The sequence below is a fragment of the Oncorhynchus gorbuscha genome, linkage group LG03 (assembly GCF_021184085.1).
Source record: "Oncorhynchus gorbuscha isolate QuinsamMale2020 ecotype Even-year linkage group LG03, OgorEven_v1.0, whole genome shotgun sequence".
In the NCBI taxonomy this organism is placed as follows: Eukaryota; Metazoa; Chordata; class Actinopteri; order Salmoniformes; family Salmonidae; genus Oncorhynchus; species Oncorhynchus gorbuscha.
In genome coordinates, this window is record NC_060175.1 from 17568394 (window position 1) to 17590456 (window position 22063).

Sequence of the window (22063 nt, forward strand, 5' to 3'; positions counted from 1 at the left end):
TGAGGTAGGGCCAGACATCATCTCTCTCACCCAGCCCACATTATAAAAGAAAACACTCCATAGCACTACGGGCAACAGTAAACGCTCGGGCAATAACCTGCGCTTTGAAGTTTGCCAATTATTCAATCCGTCCACATTTGTATTTTGCTCCTTCAAAGGGGAGGTGGGGGGGATGCAAGGACTTTTGGTATATGGCTCAGTTTAGGCATCTGTATGATAAAAGAGACTTTGAAGTTTATATGAAAAATACGTAAAATTACATGTCTATGTAGATGCTGGTTACCTTGGTATAGTACTTTTTCTGGTGAGGTGATTGATGCAACAGATGCAAATGTTGGCAGATTGCCTACTTCTATTTGAATACAGATTTTTTTTAAATATCAAAATAGAAAAGCATATAGAGTGAAGGTAGCACAGAGATCTACCAATGATTTAATCATTAAGTATCTTTAACCAGGATCCTTTACAAGATACCATCATTATGTTTCGCTGCCCTCATATCTTTATTGCATCACATTGGTTTGTTTGCAAGCCCTCTGAGTCATTTTGTATCAAGTTAATTGCAATGTTGTGGTTAAGTAGCCATACAAACAAAATAATATGGTATCTCGCTTATTATAACGTTTTACATTATTAAGACACTAAAAAACAAGTCTTGTTACTTTCCGATGAACAAGCTTTAGGGTTTGGACCAAAATAGTTTATACTGTAGGCTGTAAAATGTGTGTTTTTGTGGGGTATGTAAAAAGGGGAGGGGTTACATTTTGTTATGGGACTCCTTTCCAGCTAAATCAAGGAAGGAAGTCATCTAGCACTTAACTGGTAGAGATAATGAAACTGAAAAGAGGAGAGTAAAACTTGAAAAAGACAGAAATATTTAAAACTTCCGTTTGACAAAAAAAAATAACAAAGGTAAAAGTGAAACCTTTACGTGTCATGTCACACTACACATCTTAATCAAATTCATTCAAATTATGTTTCAGAATTGGAAATTTGATCATCATGTATTTGAATCATTTTGTCAGACATACTTCAAACTTATTGGAAAATGCCAAACAGCAATTGCACCTGAAGTGTTGATGAGCCGCAGATGACGACATACGAATCAAATTAAGAGATGAACTCTTCACTATGATACAGTGCAGATGGGACAGTAACAGTAGCCTTAACCTGTTCACCTTTTTCTTGTACTTAAAAAACGTCATAATGTGGTAACATCTATGTAGGGGTCGTCTAGAATTTATATGGCCATGTCCACATGATACCATAGGTATTGCCTTCTTTATAGGGTGAACACATCTATACATTTATTTGTATAACCGTCTAAATATGAACAAGATTCTATATTGGTTGTGTGTTTTGGAAGTAAGTCTACATCTGTGTGACAGGAAAATTAATTGTGAGGAAAAAATATACTATTAGGAAAGACCCATTCAGCCTCAAAGATACTTTGGTTTTATGAGTATTTATTTTAAGAAATTAAGTAAAGAGGGGAAAAAACGTGAATGAAAAGCAAACATCTTGAATTAGTAAAGAACCAGATGGCTGCTTTGACATTAAAAAGGCATTTTGACATTTTGGAGAAGGTCGTTTTGAAATAATTCCTGAGGAACTTCCGCAAAATGCAGTACAAAGCACACAGATATGTAAGCAATATACATAGCAATATACATAGCAATATACTATCTGTTTTATTTACCAACTGAAACATGTCTCTGGACTTTCACTTATTTGACCCTTTTTCGCTCATCTTCTTCTTTCTCTCTTTTACTGCTGTACCTCTTTCTCTCTCTCTTCTTTCTCTCTTTCTCTTCTTTCTCTCTTTTACTGCTGTACCTCTTTCTCTCTCTCTTTCTCTCTTTCTCTTCTTTCTCTCTTTTACTGCTGTACCTCTTTCTCTCTCTCTCTTCTTTCTCTCTTTCTCTTCTTTCTCTCTTTTACTGCTGTACCTCTTTCTCTCTCTCTTCTTTCTCTCTCTCTTCTTTCTCTTTCTCTTCTTTCTCTCTTTTACTGCTGTACCTCTTTCTCTCTTTCTCTTCTTTCTCTCTTTCACTGCTGTACCTCTTTCTCTCTCTCTTCTTTCTCTCTTTCTCTTCTTTCTCTCTTTTACTGCTGTACCTCTTTCTCTCTCTCTTCTTTCTCTCTTTCACTGCTGTACCTCTTTCTCTCTCTCTTCTTTCTCTCTTTCTCTTCTTTCTCCCTTTTACTGCTGTACCTCTTTCTCTCTCTCTTCTTTCTCTCTTTTACTGCTGTACCTCTTTCTCTCTCTCTTCTTTCTCTCTTTCTCTTCTTTCTCTCTTTTACTGCTGTACCTCTTTCTCTCTCTCTTCTTTCTCTCTTTCTCTTCTTTCTCTCTTTTACTGCTGTACCTCTTTCTCTCTCTCTTCTTTCTCTCTTTCACTGCTGTACCTCTTTCTCTCTCTCTTCTTTCTCTCTTTCTCTTCTTTCTCTCTTTTACTGCTGTACCTCTTTCTCTCTCTCTTCTTTCTCTCTTTCTCTTCTTTCTCTCACTGCTGTACCTCTTTCTCTCTCTCTTCTTTCTCTTCTTTCTCTCTTTTACTGCTGTACCTCTTTCTCTTCTCTTCTTTCTCTCTTTCTCTTCTTTCTCTCTTTTACTGCTGTACCTCTTTCTCTCTCTCTTCTTTCTCTCTTTCTCTTCTTTCTCTCTTTTACTGCTGTACCTCTTTCTCTCTCTCTTCTTTCTCTCTTTCACTGCTGTACCTCTTTCTCTCTCTCTTCTTTCTCTCTCTCTTCTTTCTCTCTTTTACTGCTGTACCTCTTTCTCTTTCTCTTCTTTCTCTCTTTTACTGCTGTACCTCTTTCTCTCTCTCTTCTTTTTCTCTTTCTCTTCTTTCTCTCTTTTACTGCTGTACCTCTTTCTCTCTCTCTTCTTTCTCTCTTTCTCTTCTTTCTCTCTTTTACTGCTGTACCTCTTTCTCTCTCTCTTCTTTCTCTCTTTCTCTTCTTTCTTTCTTTTACTGCTGTACCTCTTTCTCTCTCTCTTCTTTCTCTCTTTCTCTTCTTTCTCTCTTTCTCTTCTTTCTCTCTTTTACTGCTGTACCTCTTTCTCTCTCTCTTCTTTCTCTTCTTTCTTTCTTTTACTGCTGTACCTCTTTCTCTTTCTCTTCTTTCTCTCTTTTACTGCTGTACCTCTTTCTCTCTCTCTTCTTTTTCTCTTTCTCTTCTTTCTCTCTTTTACTGCTGTACCTCTTTCTCTCTCTCTTCTTTCTCTCTTTCTCTTCTTTCTCTCTTTTACTGCTGTACCTCTTTCTCTCTCTCTTCTTTCTCTCTTTCTCTTCTTTCTTTCTTTTACTGCTGTACCTCTTTCTCTCTCTCTTCTTTCTCTCTTTCTCTTCTTTCTCTCTTTTACTGCTGTACCTCTTTCTCTCTCTCTTCTTTCTCTCTTTCTCTTCTTTCTCTCTTTTACTGCTGTACCTCTTTCTCTCTCTCTTCTTTCTCTCTTTCTCTTCTTTCTCTCTTTTACTGCTGTACCTCTTTCTCTCTCTCTTCTTTCTCTCTTTCTCTTCTTTCTCTCTTTTACTGCTGTACCTCTTTCTCTCTCTCTTCTTTCTCTCTTTTACTGCTGTACCTCTTTCTCTCTCTCTTCTTTCTCTCTTTCTCTTCTATCTCTCTTTTACTGCTGTACCTCTTTCTCTCTCTCTCTTCTTTCTCTCTTTCTCTTCTTTCTCTCTTTTACTGCTGTACCTCTTTCTCTCTCTCTTCTTTCTCTCTTTCTCTTCTTTCTCTCTTTCTCTTCTTTCTCTCTTTTACTGCTGTACCTCTTTCTCTCTTTCTTCTTTCTCTCTTTCTCTTCTTTTCTCTTTTACTGCTGTACCTCTTTCTCTCTCTCTTCTTCTCTCTCTCTTCTTTCTTCTTTCTCTCTTTCACTGCTTTACCTCTTTCTCTCTCTCTCTCTTCTTTCTCTCTTTCTCTTCTTTCTCTCTTTTACTGCTGTACCTCTTTCTCTCTCTCTTCTTTCTCTCTTTCTCTTCTTTCTCTCTTTCTCTTCTTTCTCTCTTTTACTGCTGTACCTCTTTCTCTCTCTCTCTTCTTTCTCTCTTTCTCTTCTTTCTCTCTTTCACTGCTGTACCTCTTTCTCTCTCTCTCTCTTCTTTCTCTCTTTCTCTTCTTTCTCTCTTTTACTGCTGTACCTCTTTCTCTCTCTCTTCTTTCTCTCTTTCTCTTCTTTCTCTCTTTCTCTTCTTTCTCTCTTTTACTGCTGTACCTCTTTCTCTCTCTCTTCTTTCTCTCTTTCTCTTCTTTCTCTCTTTCACTGCTGTACCTCTTTCTCTCTCTCTTCTTTCTCTCTTTCTCTTCTTTCTCTCTTTCACTGCTGTACCTCTTTCTCTCTCTCTCTTCTTTCTCTCTTTCTCTTCTTTCTCTCTTTCACTGCTGTACCTCTTTCTCTCTCTCTTCTTTCTCTCTTTCTCTCTTTCTCTCTTTCTATCACCTTCTTTACAAGTAACATCAGGTGATTAAGCCAGTTGGCTGCAGTAAGATGTCCAACCTTCAGGTTCAATCAATGTTTGCCTCCAACTCTTTTGTTTACTGTGTTAGTCTGCCTGTGGACCACAACCTCACATCTGAAATATTTTATGAGACACATATTTGACGTTTTATAATACAATATGCCATGGAAGCAGCATTTTTTGTGGCTTCACAGGGAGAACCAGTATCAGAACATAACTTTGGTAAGGTCATCTAATCTAATGGAATAATAGAGGGATTGATTCGACTTGAAAGAATTATGCTTTGTAGCTAGCTACAGAGTTATGTTGATATTTCTAATGCAATCCCACTGTCCACAGACATCAGTTCAAAGTCTAGTTTTGATTTACATTTAGTTGAATTGTTAACTGACGTGAATTTAATGTGAAAAAAATTTCATCATGACATTGGATTTAGGGTCAAAGTTGGGTGAAAAAAAGAAGAAATTCCCCGACGTTGATGACATTTTGCAAATCCAATCAGTTTTCCTTATTGATTCAACGTCATCACATTGCTTTTTTAAATGATTTTTAAATGATGTGGAAACAAGTTTTTTGCCCAGTGGGATGGCTCTGTTCTGTGACCAGTGGTACAGATGGCCTGGTCAGAGACATCTTTTCTTTTACTAGGCAAGGCAGTTTTAAGAAAAAAAATCTTATTTACAATGACAGTCTACCCCAGCCAAACTCTAACCCAGACAATGCTGGGTCAATTGTGCACCACCCCATCACAGCCAGTTGTGATACAGCCTGGAATCAAACCAGGGTCTGTAGGGACACCTCTAGTGCTGAAATACAGTGCCTTAGACCGCTGTGCCACTTCTGGGTTCACTGATTGGTTTGGAAGAGTTGGAAGTCATAGTTGCGTCCAGATTGAATGCCCAGCTCATGTTCATGTCTACCTCCAGTTGATACATGTGTGATCCACCCACTCAATGCAACAGGGCATCTACTGACACACCTACTCCTTGAGGGGTAGTAATAGATCACTATCATGTCTGTGACCTAAGTTACCTCAGTTGGATGCACCATCTATTGGAACGGCCCAGCATTGGTTTTGGTACACCGTCGAGGTAGAAATCTGCACAAACTGTGATCTAAATCTACATGTTCTACATATCAATACCAATGGGCAATGTTAGCTGGCTGTGTTAGCTGGATAAATGTGCTGTATGTCAAGTAATGATAGGACTTCTGGTGTGGATAAGTCTCTCCACACGTGTTCGGTCTACGCTCATTTCCTGACAGGTGTGAGGGTAGAGGACTTAGCCATGCTAATCTAGTCTAGCTTTCCCTACATAGTTCTGCTTGGCTGTGAGCTGGAGTTAGCCATGCTAGCCTAGTGTGCCCTATATACTGTAGTTCTTCTTGGCTGTGAACTCCACTGGTACTGTTTGTAATGTGCCATGGATGGACCCTGGGACTTAAACACTGTAATCAGAGCCAGCGCAGGATATTGGCCAAATTGCACATGAAAGCAGGGACATTTGAGGAAAGCGTGAGCACTAAATATTATGATAAATTATAGCCTAATATAGAGAGTTAAGTCTCAGGCAAACTGAAATAACACAGATTAGCATGCAATGGAGGAGAAAAAATGCTTTTAAAGCAGGATTGTTTTTTTATCTGTCTCAACAGAAAAATACCTTCAGGGGGTTTTTCTTTAGTGCTGCTTTGCTCTGCCCACAGACACAGACACCGACACCGACACAGACAGGGCACAGTGACAATCTCTGTTTGTGTGTGTGTTTCCAAGGACCAGATTTGCCATAAGAATACATTGATTTAGTTTCATCAGCCATCAAAAAGAAAAGGGGAGAAAAAATGGAAATGTTACATCTTTAATGTATACACACAAACAGATTGAGGTGACTTGCTGGCGGTTGAAGTGAATGGAAGTGGCCCCAGACCTGCCCTCTCTCCCAGCTTCAAACCCCTCAACCCCTCATTACTACCCATACTCTATATCTATATACATCACCCTTCCCCCTCGGTCCTGCACCTCTGTCCTTCACCCCCATGCACCCTCACCCTCCACCCCCGCGAGGTTGATACCCCACAGGAAGTCCTGCTCTACGGGGGGAAATGGGTCCCAGATGTCTGCATGTGTCCCACTGGGCTCCAGAGGAGGGATGGAGGAGCAGCGGCAGGGGGAGGGGTGCTGGGCAATGCACTCTTTCCAAGACAGAGGCTTGTGGTAGATAGAAGCTTGTGCCTTACTATCCACAGATCTAAGATCAGATTACCCCACAGCCAAATCCTGACCATATCCATAAGGAGGGGGAAATATCTGACCCTGGGCTAGTGATTAGGTGATTATTCTACTAATTCCAAGACAGTGTGATGAGGATGAGCCATCTGTTAAGGTGAGAAGTTTGGTGAATAGTGTATTCTAGGACTCATTTTCAACAGGAACCACGTTACTTAATGCTTACTTATGATGGAAGGTCCTTGTGCCGTTGATCAGTTGTCTTTACTCAAGACTTTCTTAGAACTTGACAGGAAGGCAATAACCAAATTCAAGTATTATGGATTTAAGAAATATCACCCCCCTCTTTCAACATACACGTTCCCCAGTACAGTATTTCAATACTACGGATCAGTTTGGACTATAACATATGGGCAAAACCTAAAGTACACATTACGATGGCCTATACTCCTCTTTGATATCAAAGCCATTTCTATACACGTCCTCTTGATATCGTGCTGTCTGTTTGCAGCCACAGGAGGGGTTCATTATTAACCCCCAAAAATCAAAATCAAAAGAAAAAAAGGGTCCGGAGTGTTTAGTGAAACATTATGTCAAGACTCTGACAAGGAAATGAAATGTGCAACATCAATCAGCCTATGAGGAGGGAGATCAAACAACCCTCCCCACTCCTGCATCTGGTTCTGTTTGGACTTTCTTTTCCTCTTCCTCTCCTTCCTTTCTTTCTTTTTTCTCTCTTTTTGCCTTTCTTTTCCATTTCTTTATTCATCTCCCATTCTCTCAATATTTTCCCCTCTGTTCTGTGCGAGGGGTGCACGTTCCATGCTGTTCCTGTTAGCCTGTCGTTCGCTCATTCTTTCCATGATGGTGGCATGGAGGCATGCTCTGCTAAGGTAAGCAGCCCCAAGGTTAGCCCCGGACAGCCCAGTGCACAACAATTGGCTTCCTGTCCTTCTTCGGAACCCCACCCGGAGGTTGGAGAAAATGTATTTATAATTCCAGTTAATCTGGGAATTGACTTGGGAATTTCAGTTGAAATGAAAGTGCATTTTGTTTAAGTAAGGCCTGTTATAATTCCAATGTGTTGCGTGCATGCTTATTCCTGCATGTTAAGTCTAACCTCCACTTCAATATCTCAGTGACTGGAATACATTTTTTGAGTTGATTGACTGCAGTTGAGTGTAGTTGATCCCAGCTCTCTTGTATATGGCTATATAACATTCATAAAGTTCACTAAAAAAAGCCCCTCTAAAATTCTCCACTCACCTCCTTCAAATGCAGAGGCAATCACACTTTGTGTCCTGTGATAAAACCATCAACACTAATATAAAGTCTGTCATAACATGACAATTCATATACATTACTTGAATTAACTATTCATGTCTATTGATAAATGTGTAGTTTTCGAGGCATCATGTTTGATTACATTTCAGGAGATTGTCTAGAGATATTGGTTAGGAGTTGTATTGCGTTTGTGTGTGTGTCCCCCAGGTCCAGATGTGTGTCCCCCTGGGTTCCTGGTGTGGAGAGAGAACATGTGTCTACTCCACCAGAGGGCATGGCTGGCATAATTAGCAGCCCTCTCACCTTAGTGAGCTGGGGTCACAAGCTCACAGGGTTAGGGGTTATTTAGGGTCCTCGACGGGCCGTTGCCATGGCTACATGTCTCACATATAGAGATTGCAGTGGATAATGCATAGAAATGGAATTGCTTAGTAAATAAGGACATTCATTCTGGTTGTTATATTTCTATGGGAAACCTGATTTGAAAAGTTATTTTAAAAATTCTTCATATGACATACTGTATGTTGAAAATACTACTTTCATTTACTAGGTTTTGTGACATATTTTAAATTTTTATACTGAACAAAAGGCATATTCACAGTGGCAATATTGTTTTAAGGTTTAAAGGAATAATCCCAGTTGTCATGGCGCCATTTCTATGTGGGTACTACTAAACAGAAATGTGACATCACAAGGTTTATTGTTTCAAGTGAAAATCTGTCTAATGTTAATCCACATGTTTTTTGCCCAGACTGGCCTGGAGAATTGACACTTGGTGTGAGTGATGTGTCTTTATAGTGTCATGTGATATACAATAAAGATGCCACATAAATATTAGAGGTCACTTCTGACACAGTGAACTCACACTTGTTCTTTCTAATTTGAGAAATAATAACATTTTTATTTTATAATAAAAAAGGAGTAGTCCTTGAGATATCATGCATAAAAGGTTTTCACTGTAAACTTGTAGATATTACCTCTACTTAATCTTGTACATACCAAGCACATTCATTCAGTACTAATCCCCTCAATCAACATTTTTTTTTTTTAAATATCTTAGAAGTGAAAGTGCACAACAAACGTAGGAGTCTCGAAGCATGTAATAAATTGATGAGCAGACAGACAGACAGACAGACAGACAGACAGACAGACAGACAGACAGACAGACAGACAGACAGACAGACAGACAGACAGACAGACAGACAGACAGACAGACAGACAGACAGACAGACAGACAGACAGACAGACAGACAGACAGACAGACAGACAGACAGACAGACAGACAGACAGACAGACAGACAGACAGACAGACACGCGGGTGCGGGAGAATGACAGGAGTGCTCTGGCAGGAGAAATCTGGAACCTATAAAGACGCAGACAACTTCTGCAGCTTTTAGCAAGGCCTCTCGCAATTGGCTGAGAAGGACACTTACCCCCTTCCCAGCCACCCACCAACCTCGAGCTCACTTCCTGCTTCCAAACCACACCCTAAGAAGCTGGTTCTGACCAATCGCAGCTGCCCGCAGGCCCCTCGTTTTCGCGGGGCGAGTATAAAAGCATGGGAGGTAGCACGACGAATTAGATGGTTTGTTGTTGTTCTACACACGGGTTGAGGAGATGGGAAACTGGAGGTGAGGAATTCACCACAGAGGCACAGGAACGAGACAGAGCTTTCTGACTGACTGGGAGTAAAGCCAAACCTATGGATCTTCAACAGTTTGCAGTTTAGAAGCGTGAAGCGTATCACTCATCGTCCTTCACTGGAGGAAGAAGACGAAACTTCTAAACCTGTGTGTCTCTACCAGAACTTCCCACGCGGCTGTCTGAAGAAGAGAAGTAGAGGGAAAGAGAGAGAGGAACAAAGAGCAAAAACCAGCCTGCCTTGGAAAGGGAAGAAGGACGGTGTCCTGAGAGGGAGGTGGCTATGCGTGAGGAGGTTTCCTGTGCCAACTCCCCTGAAGGGGGGCTGGGGGCCAGCGAGGAGGAGCTGGAGAGGGGGTCCAAGAAGAGTGGGCCAACAGGGGGGCGAAAGCGGGTGCCATACCCCAAGAAAGACAGTTTGGGTCGGGCCGAGGAGAGGGCCGTGGTCAGCGGGAGCCCCAACTGCCTTGTTCCGTCAGGGCCAAAGCGGCAGAAGAAGCAACAGAGCTCCCCCACGTCGGTGGTGTGTGTGGCCCCATCCGTGCTGAGCTCCAGCGGCCTTGGTTTGGGCCCGGGCGGCGAGCCCTTCGAGGACCTGCACACTCAGCGAGTGATCGCCAACGTTCGCGAGCGCCAACGCACGCAGTCACTGAACGATGCCTTTGCCTCGCTGCGTAAGATCATCCCCACTCTGCCCTCCGACAAACTTAGCAAGATACAGATCCTGAAACTGGCGTCACGCTACATCGACTTCCTGTACCAGGTGCTGCAGAGTGATGAGATGGACGCCAAGCTGGCTAGCTGCAACTACCTAGCCCACGAACGCCTCAGCTACGCCTTTTCCGTCTGGAGGATGGAGGGTGCCTGGGCAATGTCTGCCAGCCACTAGTGTCCCCTCTCCATCCTCCATCCTGCTCTGCCCGTCCTGCTCTGTCTTAACCTTACTTTCTATTACTTCCTTCTTGTACTGCCTAACCCCACCATCCCTGGCCTCCCCTAACCCACTATCTATGTACCCCTCACCCCACCATCCCTGGCCTCCCCTAACCCACTATCTCTGTACCCCCTAACCCCACCATCTCTGGCCTCCCCTAACCCACTATCTCTGTACCCCCTAACCCCACCATCCCTGGCCTCCCCTAACCCACTATCTCTGTACCCCCTAACCCCACCATCCCTGGCCTCCCCTAACCCACTATCTCTATACCCCCTAACCCCACCATCCCTGGCCTCCCCTAACCCACTATCTATGTACCCCCTAACCCTACCAATCCTGGCCTCCCCTAACCCACTCTCTCTGTACCCTGTAACACAACCAACCATGGCCTCCCTTAAGCCACTATCTTTGTACCCTGTAACCTCACCATCCAAGGCCTCCCTTAAGCCACTATCTTTGTACCCTGTAACCTCACCATCCAAGGCCTCCCTTAAGCCACTATCTCTGGCCGTCCTTTAAACCAAAACACACTGTTTCCTCCTAACCCACTACCTCCCTCTCTTCATTATTCTCTATTCTCTACTGTTCTTCAAACTGTTCTTTGCTTACCCTCTCATTCCCCTAATCGCCCACTGCTCCATCACTCACCTTACCCACTGCCCCAACACTCAACTTAACCACTGCCCCATCACTCAACTTAACTAATGCCCCATCACTCCCACTGTACCCGTTCACCCTTCGAGATTCGCCTCCCCAACCCCCCTTTCCACCCAAAATGCCCCTGTATGCCGCCTAACAATTTAGCCCCACCTCCACAACTCTACGGTACACCGCTGCAGGTATGTTTAAAAACATGAACACACACACACACACACACACACACACACACACACACACACACACACACACACACACACACACACACACACACACACACACACACACACACACACACACACACACACACACACACACACACACACACACACACACACACACACACACACACACACACACACACACACGTCAATATGGCCAAACAGCCAGGGCCTCTGTGCTTTCCCAAAAGCATCTTAAAATTATGATTGTTAAAACCTTTACAGGAGCATCGTTGAATCTGCTTGCTGTTTCCCAAAACAAACGTTACTAGCTTGAACACACTCGTAACTTAGCTCCATCGGGAAAACCAGGCCCAGGCTAGCAACGCTAGTGACAAGGAAGTTGAACTTATGGGGTGTCTTACTAAATATGTCATACTGATCAGTCTACAGGTATTATGGGAATGTTATCCAGAGCTTATTGGTATTATGGAAAAAATCATGTGCTGAAAATATTTTTCTCTTTACTTTGTTGTTTCAATTGGTTGACCATGTAGTAATGCTTTACTTTTAAGTATTTCTTTTATGAACGTGCGTGACAACAATGATGAGAACATGTGTTATAATTCACAGGTTAGGAAAGCAGAACCATCTGATATATCTGTGCATCGAAATAATGTAAATATGCCTTTTCTAATTTAACTGATCAAAGTGACCCTTTAGGGTGATTGATGGGAGAACAAGCTAACCTGATTAAACATTCCCAAACAAATCTGAATTTCCTACTCCAGAATGTTTTGAAAAGTGAGTTGTTTTTGCTTTTCACCTTCTCTGTAAAATTCAGATATTGATTTGCATCTTCCTTTAAGGAAATATGTTTTTATTTGTTGAAGTGGGAAAGAGTATGAGTTGACTGTGTTTATTTGAATATGTCAAAATGCATTATGCTATTAATAAATAGGAAAAGCCTATTCCCAACGGATCAGTAGGTAAACGTATTTGATAAATATCTGACTGTCATATGTCCACTGCCGATGTGCATGAGTGCATGTGCATCTCTGTATGTTCGTAGCTATTAATTAACTATTTAAACAAAATATATTTTTCCGTAACATAATTAAAAGTAATAATATAGTTAAAACCGAATGACAAATTAGGAAATTGTAGTATTGTATAATAGCCTAAATTACAAATAAAATAATCTAGTAATGTGGAATCATAATTACAATATTCAATTTGCTTTCTTCTTTAGTTAAAACATATGGTGTGCAGTTTGACAACAAACACTTTAATAGACTATTTTAATTTACATCAAATTAGTATAAAGATCCTGTCCTTTCATCATAAGATGTATTATCAATCAAATTTCCGAACATAAAAAAATGATGCTTCAGTTACGCTAATGTTGCTGGAGTTACGAAATGTCGTATTTCATGAAAACAGCATTTTAATTAAACATTGTACTGTAATATGTAGCAATCTAGTATAATCCTAAATAATCTAGTATAATCCTAAATAATCTAGTATAATCCTAAATAATCTAGTATAATCCTAAATAATCTAGTATAATCCTAAATAATTGTGCAGTTTTAGGCAGAAATATTTAGCTATCTGTCATGATGAACTGTGTAGATCAGAAAATAGAATGACTGACAAAATTTGGAGTTCTACATAATATTTAAACCCAACCAGCCAAATCCAATACCAGCAGCCCACTACCTGAAAATTGTCAAATTATTGTTATAGTGACAATATAACCGTTTAATTGTGGACTAATAATGTACTTAAAAATTGTTTTTAATGTTTGTAATATTATATTTTCTAAAACGTTTTTAAGTACACCAATGAGCGATTCAATTTTTGCATGTAGTTTTACCATTGACTCACTCTTAACAAACCTTTTATCCAGATCGTTATCTAACATACCTCAGGCAGACTAGACCAGAAACAGTTGTGTTTTTTCTCTCTAGTGCTATCAGATACCGGGGTCTTGCACAGTTACAGTGCCTTGCGAAAGTATTCAGCCCCCTTGAACTTTGCAACCTTTTGCCACATTTCAGGCTTAAAACATAAAGATATAAAACTGTATTTTTTGGGGAAGAATCAACCACAAGTGGGACACAATCATGAAGTGGAACGACATTTATTGGATATTTCAAACTTTTTTAACAAATCAAAAATGGAAAAATTGGGCGTGCAAAATTATTCAGCCCCTTTACTTTCAGTGCAGCAAACTCTCTCCAGAAGTTCAGTGAGGATCTCTGAATGATCCAATGTTGACCTAAATGACTAATGATGATAAATACAATCCACCTGTGTGTAATCAAGTCTCCGTATAAATGCACCTGCAATGTGATAGTCTCAGAGGTCCGTTAAAAGCGCAGAGAGCATCATGAAGAACAAGGAACACACCAGGCAGGTCCTAGATACTGTTGCGAAGAAGTTTAAAGCCGGATTTGGATACAAAAAGATTTCCCAAGCTTTAAACATTCCAAGGAGCACTGTGCAAGCGACAATATTGAAATGGAAGGAGTATCAGACCACTGCAAATCTACCAAGACCTGGCCGTCCCTCTAAACTTTCAACTCATACAAGGAGAAGACTGATCAGAGATGCAGCCAAGAGGCCCATGATCACTCTGGATGAACTGCAGAGATCTACAGCTGAGGTGGGAGACTCTGTCCATAGGACAACAATCAGTCGTATATTGCACAAATCTGGCCTTTATGGAAGAGTGGCAAGAAGAAAGCCATTTCTTAAAGATATCCATAAAAAGTGTCGTTTAAAGTTTGCCACAAGCCACCTGGGAGACACACCAAACATGTGGAAGAAGGTGCTCTGGTCAGATGAAACCAAAATTGAACTTTTTGGCAACAATGCAAAACGTTATGTTTGGTGTAAAAGCAACACAGCTCATCACCCTGAACACACCATCCCCACTGTCAAACATGGTGGTGGCAGCATCATGGTTTGGGCCTGCTTTTCTTCAGCAGGGAGAGGGAAGATGGTTAAAATTGATGGGAAGATGGATGGAGCCAAATACAGGACCATTCTGGAAGAAAACCTGATGGAGTCTGCAAAAGACCTGAGACTGGGATGGAGATTTGTCTTCCAACAAGACAATGATCCAAAACATAAAGCAAAATCTACAATGGAATGGTTCAACAATAAACATATCCAGGTGTTAGAATGGCCAAGTCAAAGTCCAGACCTGAATCCAATCGAGAATCTGTGGAAAGAACTGAAAACTGCTGTTCACAAATGCTCTCCATCCAACCTCACTGAGCTCGAGCTGTTTTGCAAGGAGGAATGGGAAAAAATGTCAGTCTCTCGATGTGAAAAACTGATAGAGACATACCCCAAGCGACTTACAGCTGTAGTCGCAGCAAAGTATTAACTTAAGGAGGCTGAATAATTTTCGCAAGGCACTGTATATCAGGTACATCAGGTATATCAGTTATATCAGGTACATCAGTTATCAGGTACATCAGGATATATCAGGTATATCAGGTACATCTGGTTATATCAGATATATCAAGTACATCAGGTTATATCAGGTATATCAGTTATATCAGGTATAGCAGGTTATATCAGGTACATCAGGTTATATAAGGTACATCAGGTACATCAGGTCATATCAGGTTATATCAGGTATATCAGGTTATATCAGGTATATCAAGTATATCAGGTTATATCAGGTATATCAGGTTATATCAGGTATATCAAGTATATCAGGTTATATCAGGTATATCAGGTTATATCAGGTATATCAAGTATATCAGGTTATATCAGGTTATATCAGGTATATCAGGTTATATCAGGTATATCAAGTATATCAGGTTATATCAGGTATAGCAGGTTATATCAGGTACATCAGGTTATATCAGGTATATCATGTACATCAGGTTATATCCGGTATATAAGGTACATCAGGTACATCAGGTCATATCAGGTTATATCAGGTCATATCAGGTTATATCAGGAATATCAGTTTGAAAAAAGAGAGGGATAGAGAAAAAGTAGTCCTGCCTCCCTCCCTGCCTCTCCCCTGCAGCCTTGCCCTTTCTCCTCAGGATCTTGTATCCAGTGTCATCTAATCAGGGCCTGCCGAGGCCCAGACAAGCAGGAACCTTTAGATTGGAAACAGTTGTGAGGCATTAGGAAGGTGTGTGTGCCAGGGTAGAGTTTGATGGTGCGTGTGTGTGAGTGAGCCGATGTATATGTGTGTGTGCTTGTTTATGTGGAGTTCTTATGCGTTCGTATCACTGTGTGTAGCCTATGCACTGGCATGTGTATACTTGTGTGTTTACGTGTATGTGTGTGTGTACATCCTTGTGCGTGTGTGTGTGTGTATATCCATGTCTGTGTGTGTGTATATCCATGTCTGTGTGTGTGTGTACATCCTTGTGCGTGTGTGTGAGTGTATATCCATGTTTGTGTGTGTGTGTACATCCTTGTGCGTGTGTGTGAGTGTATATCCATGTTTGTGTGTGTGTGTACATCGTTGTGCGTGTGTGTGAGTGTATATCCATGTTTGTGTGTGTATGCCATTTCTAGCTTTTGTTATCTGCCTTTCCTCTCAGTCTCTTGGAAAAAAACAAGTAAACTTGGCGGAATTAGCGGCCACTCTTCTGAATGCAGATAAGAACCTAGAAGATAAGCTTTTATTGAAAGATAAAAGATGAGTTTGAGCTAACTGAAAAGCCCATCAAAGAGAACCAGGAAGACAGGATTAAAAGGGAGAGGTAGGAAAGGACAAGGAGCCAAAGAAAGGACGATGAGGTGCAGGGAGCAGAGGCTATCCGTCATAATGAGGTGTTCCTAATGTTTTGAACAATCACACACATTAAATATTAACAATGTTATATAAACATAACATAAAACATTCAAATAAAATGTGTACACACATGTACAAATGCCCATACATAAAACACACTTAAAGACAATCACACACACTCACACACAAATGTTGAGTAGAACACACACACACGTGCACGAACACACATACACACACGTACACACGTACACACACTAGTTGTGCTGTCTCCTGGTATTCCCTTTACATTACTATAACATCCTCAGCAGCATCAAAAGCCAGACTTTGAAGGTTCCACCACTGTGGTTGGAAACCCAAACTCTATATGTGGATGAGCCTATCCTTGAAGAGAAGCATAGTCATTACATCCTGTTCTGCTTCCTAACGTTATCTACTGAACTGTTCTGCTTCCTAACGTTATCTACTGAACTGTTCTGCTTCCTAACGTTATCGACTGAACTGTTCTGCTTCCTAACGTTATCTACTGAACTGTTCTGCTTCCTAACTTTATTCACTGAACTGTTCTGCTTCCTAACTTTATTCACTGAACTGTTCTGCTTCCTAACGTTATCGACTGAACTGTTCTGCTTCCTAACTTTATTCACTGAACTGTTCTGCTTCCTAACGTTATCTACTGAAATGTTCTGCTTCCTAACGTTATCTACTGAACTGTTCTGCTTCCTAACGTTATCGACTGAACTGTTCTGCTTCCTAACGTTATCTACTGAACTGTTCTGCTTCCTAACGTTATCTACTGAACTGTTCTGCTTCCTAACGTTATCTACTGAACTGTTCTGCTTCCTAACGTTATCTACTGAACTGTTCTGCTTCCTAACGTTATCTACTGAACTGTTCTGCTTCCTAACGTTATTCACTGAACTGTTCTGCTTCCTAACTTTATTCACTGAACTGTTCTGCTTCCTAACGTTATCGACTGAACTCTTCTGCTTCCTAACGTTATCTACTGAACTGTTCTGCTTCCTAATGTTGTCTACTGAACTGTTCTGCTTCCTAACGTTATCGACTGAACTGTTCTGCTTCCTAACGTTATCTACTGAACTGTTCTGCTTCCTAACGTTATTCACTGAACTGTGGAAACTGAAATTCCTTCCTACAGTAAATGAAACGTGCATGTGTTCATTAACTTTTTTCATGTGTGTAATGAGTGTTTGGATAAAGTGTGTGTTTATATGAGGGGTTCATATTGGGTGCATTTGTGTGTCTGTTTTATACGGATGTGTGTGTTGTTGGTTGCATTTGTGTGTGTGTAGCATGTGTGTGTATTTAAGTGGATGTGTGTATTACTGACTGTGAGTATATGTGTGTGTAAATGCAGATGTGCATGTTGCTGGGTTCATGTGTGTGTGTGATGTAGAATACGCTGCTGTGTTTAACCTGGCAACAAGTGGCGCTCAACTCTGCTTATTCTTCAATTAAAGAGCTGTCACTGTTCTTTCCTCTGCCGGAACCTCTGGATCTACATGTGTTTGAGGGTTGCAGTTGCAGTTACTTTGCACTGATCTAGGACCAGCTGTTATAGATCCTCTGTGGCACATCTGGCTTTTAAGAGCTTCAGAGCCTTGCAAACAGGCCAGGCCGATGGTTCCAAGAGTTGTGGGCTTCTGCTACTCATCTTTAGTTTTAGGGGTTTGAACATTGAGCTGATGCTAGAGCAGGTGCTGGATGGATGTGCTGCATGGGCTGGGCTGTTCCAACAGCTGTAGTGTGGATGTAGTGTACGTAGTGCATCACAGAGTACTGGGTTTGACACGTAGTGCATCACAGAGTTCTGGGTTTGACACGTAGTGCATCACAGAGTTCTGGGTTTGACACGTAGTGCATCACAGAGTTCTGGGTTTGACACGTAGTGCATCACAGAGTTCTGGGTTTGACACGTAGTGCATCACAGAGTTCTGGGTTTGACACGTAGTGCATCACAGAGTTCTGGGTTTGACACGTAGTGCATCACAGAGTTCTGGGTTTGACACGTAGTGCATCACAGAGTTCTGGGTTTGACACGTAGTGCATCACAGAGTTCTGGGTTTGACATGTAGTGCATCACAGAGTTCTGGGTTTGACACGTAGTGCATCACAGAGTTCTGGGTTTGACATGTAAGTGCATCACAGAGTTCTGGGTTTGACATGTAGTGCATCACAGAGTTCTGGGTTTGACATGTAGTGCATCACAGAGTTCTGGGTTTGACACGTAGTGCATCACAGAGTTCTGGGTTTGACATGTAGTGCATCACAGAGTTCTGGGTTTGACACGTAGTGCATCACAGAGTTCTGGGTTTGACACGTAGTGCATCACAGAGTTCTGGGTTTGACACGTAGTGCATCACAGAGTTCTGGGTTTGACACGTAGTGCATCACAGAGTTCTGGGTTTGACACGTAGTGCATCACAGAGTTCTGGGTTTGACACGTAGTGCATCACAGTGTTCTGGGTTCTAGCCACCGTGCTTCTACACCTGCATTTCTTGCTGTTTGGGGTTTTAGGCTGGGTTTCTGTACAGCACTTTGAGATATCAGCTGATGTACGTAGGGCTATGTAAAAACAATTGATTTGATTTGGATTGGATTTGACACGTAGTACATCACAGGGTTCTGGGTTTGACATGTAGTGCATCACAGAGTTCTATACTTTGGGTTTGAGACGTAGTGCATTACAGAGTTCTGGGTTTGACATGTAGTGCATCAAAGAGTTGTATACTTTGGGTTTGACATGTAGTGCATCACAGAGTTCTGGATTTGACACGTAGTGCATCACATAGTTCTGGGTTTGACACGTAGTGCATCACAGAGTTCTATACTTTGGGTTTGACATGTAGTGCATCACAGAGTTCTATACTTTGGATTTGACACGTAGTGCATCACAGAGTTCTGGGTTTGACATGTAGTCCATCACAGAGTTCTGGGTTTGACATGAAGTGCATCACAGAGTTCTGGGTTTGACATGTACTGCATCACAGAGTTCTATACTTTGGGTTTGAGACGTAGTGCATCACAGAGTTCTATACTTTGGGTTTGACAAGTAGTGCATCACAGAGTTTTGGGTTTGACAAGTAGTGCATCACAGAGTTTTGGGTTTGACATGTACTGCATCACAGAGTTCTATACTTTGAGTTTGAGACGTAGTACATCACAGAGTTCTAGGTTTGAGAAGTAGTGCATCACAGATTTCTGGGTTTGACACGTTGTGCATCACATAGTTCTGGGTTTGACATGTAGTGCATCACAGAGTTTTGGGTTTGACAAGTAGTGCATCACAGAGTTTTGGGTTTGACATGTACTGCATCACAGAGTTCTGGGTTTGACACGTAGTGCATCACAGAGTTCTAGGTTTGAGACGTAGTGCATCACAGAGTTCGGGGTTTGACACGTCATGCATCAAGAGTTCTGGATTTGACATGTAGTGCCTCACAGAGTTCTGGGTTTGACACATCATTCATCACAGTGTTCTGTGTTTGACAAGTAGTACATCACAGAGTTTTGGGTTTGACATGTAGTGTATTACAGAGTTCAGTGTTTGACATGTAGTGCATCACACAGAGTTCTGGATTTGGCATGTTGTGCATCACAGAGTTCTATACTTTGGGTTTGACAAGTAGTGCATCACAGAGTTCTGGTTTTCACACATCTTGCATCACAGAGTTCTGGGTTTGACATGTAATGCATCACAGAGTTCTGGGTTTGACACGTCTTGCATCACAGAGTTCTGGATTTGACATGTAGTGCCTCACAGAGTTCTATACTTTGGGTTTGACATGTAGTGCATCACAGAGTTCTATACTTTGGGTTTGACATGAAGTGCATCACAGAGTTCTGGGTTTGACACGTAGTGCACCACAGAGTTCTGGGTTTGACATGTAGTGCTTCACAGAGTTCTATACTTTGGGTTTGACACATAGTGCATCACAGAGTTCTGGATTTGACACGTAGTGCATCACAGAGGATTGGGTTTGACATGTAGTGCATCAGAGTTCTATAGTTTGGGTTTGACACGTAGTGCATTACAGAGTACTGGGTTTGACATGTAGTGCATCACAGAGTTTTGGTTTTGACATGTAGTGCATCACAGAGTTCTGGGTTTGACACATAGTGCATCACAGAGTTCTGGGTTTGACACGTCTTGCATAACAGAGTTCTATACTTTCGGATTGACACATCGTGCATCACAGAGTTTTGGTTTTGACATGTTGTGCATCACAGAGTTCTAGATTTGACATGTAGTGCATCACAGAGTTCTGGGTTTGACATGTAGTGCATAACAGAGTTCTATACTTTCGGATTGACACATCGTGCATCACAGAGTTTTGGTTTTGACATGTTGTGCATCACAGAGTTCTAGATTTGACATGTAGTGCATCACAGAGTTCTGGTTTTGACACGTCGTGCATCACAGAGTTCTGGATTTGACATGTAGTGTATCACAGAGTTCTGGGTTTGAAATGTAGTGCATAACAGAGTTCTATACTTTGGGATTTACACATCGTGCATCACAGAGTTCTGGGTTTGACATGTTGTGCATCACAGAGTTCTAGATTTGACATGTAGTGCATCACAGAGTTCTGGTTTTGACACGTCGTGCATCACACTGTCATGTTTTGTCTTATATTGTCTTGTCATTATGCTTTCCCTTCTGTTCGTTTCCCCTGCTGGTCTTATTAGGTTCGTTTTTTTCTCTCTCCCTCCCTCTCTCTCCTCTCTCTATCGTCCGTTCCTGCTCCCAGCTGTTCCTATTCTCCTACTCAATCATCTAGTCTTTTCACACCTGTTCTTATCTTGCCCTCTGATTGAGTCCCTATTTCTCCCCTTGTTTTCCGTTTCTGTCCTGTCGGATCTTGTATACGTGCTGTGTCTTTGTTCGCCCTGTCGTGTTTGTTTCCCTCAGATGCTGCGTGTGAGCAGGTGTCTGAGTCTGCTACGATTTCGGTGCCTTCCCGAGGCAACCTACAGTTAATGGTCGAGTCTCCAGTCTGTCCTCGTCACTACGAGTGGAATTAAGTTTTTTATGTTTTGTTTTCTGCTCTGATTGTCCAGGAGTATTGCCTATTTCCTTTACTGGAATAAAGACTCTGTTTCGCCAAGTCGCTTTTGGGTCCTCATTCACCTGCATAACATCACAGAGTTCTGGATTTGACATATAGTGCATCACAGAGTTCTGGGTTTGAAATGTAGTGCATCACAGAGTTCTATACTTTGGGTTTGACACATAGTGCATCACAGAGTTCTGGGTTTGACATGTAGTGCATCACAGAGTTCTATACTTTGGGTTTGAAACGTAGTGCATCACAGAGTTCTGGGTTTGACACGTAGTGCATCACAGAGTTCTGGGTTTGACATTAAGTTCATCACAGAGTTCTATACTTTGGGTTTTTGACATGTAGTGCATCACAGAGTTCTAGATTTGACATGTAGTGCATCACAGAGTTCTGGGTTTGACATGTAGTGCATCACAGAGTTCTTACTTTGGATTGTTTGCATCACAGAGTTTTGGTTTTGACATGTTGTGCATCACAGAGTTCTAGATTTGACATGTAGTGGATCACAGAGTTCTGGTTTTGACACGTCGTGCATCACAGAGTTCTGGATTTGACATGTAGTGCATCACAGAGTTCTGGGTTTGAAATGTAGTGCATCACAGAGTTCTATACTTTGGGATTTACACATCGTGCATCACAGAGTTCTGGGTTTGACATGTTGTGCATCACAGAGTTCTGGATTTGACATGTAGTGCATCACAGAGTTCTGGGTTTGACACGTCGTGCATCACAGAGTTCTGGATTTGACATATAGTGCATCACAGAGTTCTGGGTTTGAAATGTAGTGCATAACAGAGTTCTATACTTTCTGGGTTTGACACGTCGTGC

At 41.6% G+C, this 22063-nt stretch overlaps 1 protein-coding gene across 1 annotated transcript in view; it reads left to right on the forward strand.

Annotated features, from left to right (window-relative positions):
- Window positions 1–9575: 9575 nt before the first annotated feature.
- LOC124018724 (twist-related protein 2-like) overlaps window positions 9576–22063 on the forward strand; it is a 41317-nt gene continuing 28829 nt past the window's right edge. The window contains exon 1 of the mRNA XM_046334083.1: window positions 9576–11397. Coding sequence (XP_046190039.1) covers window positions 9905–10510 — 606 coding nt within the window. The 5' untranslated portion in view covers window positions 9576–9904 and the 3' untranslated portion in view covers window positions 10511–11397. The remainder of the gene's footprint in view (window positions 11398–22063) is intronic.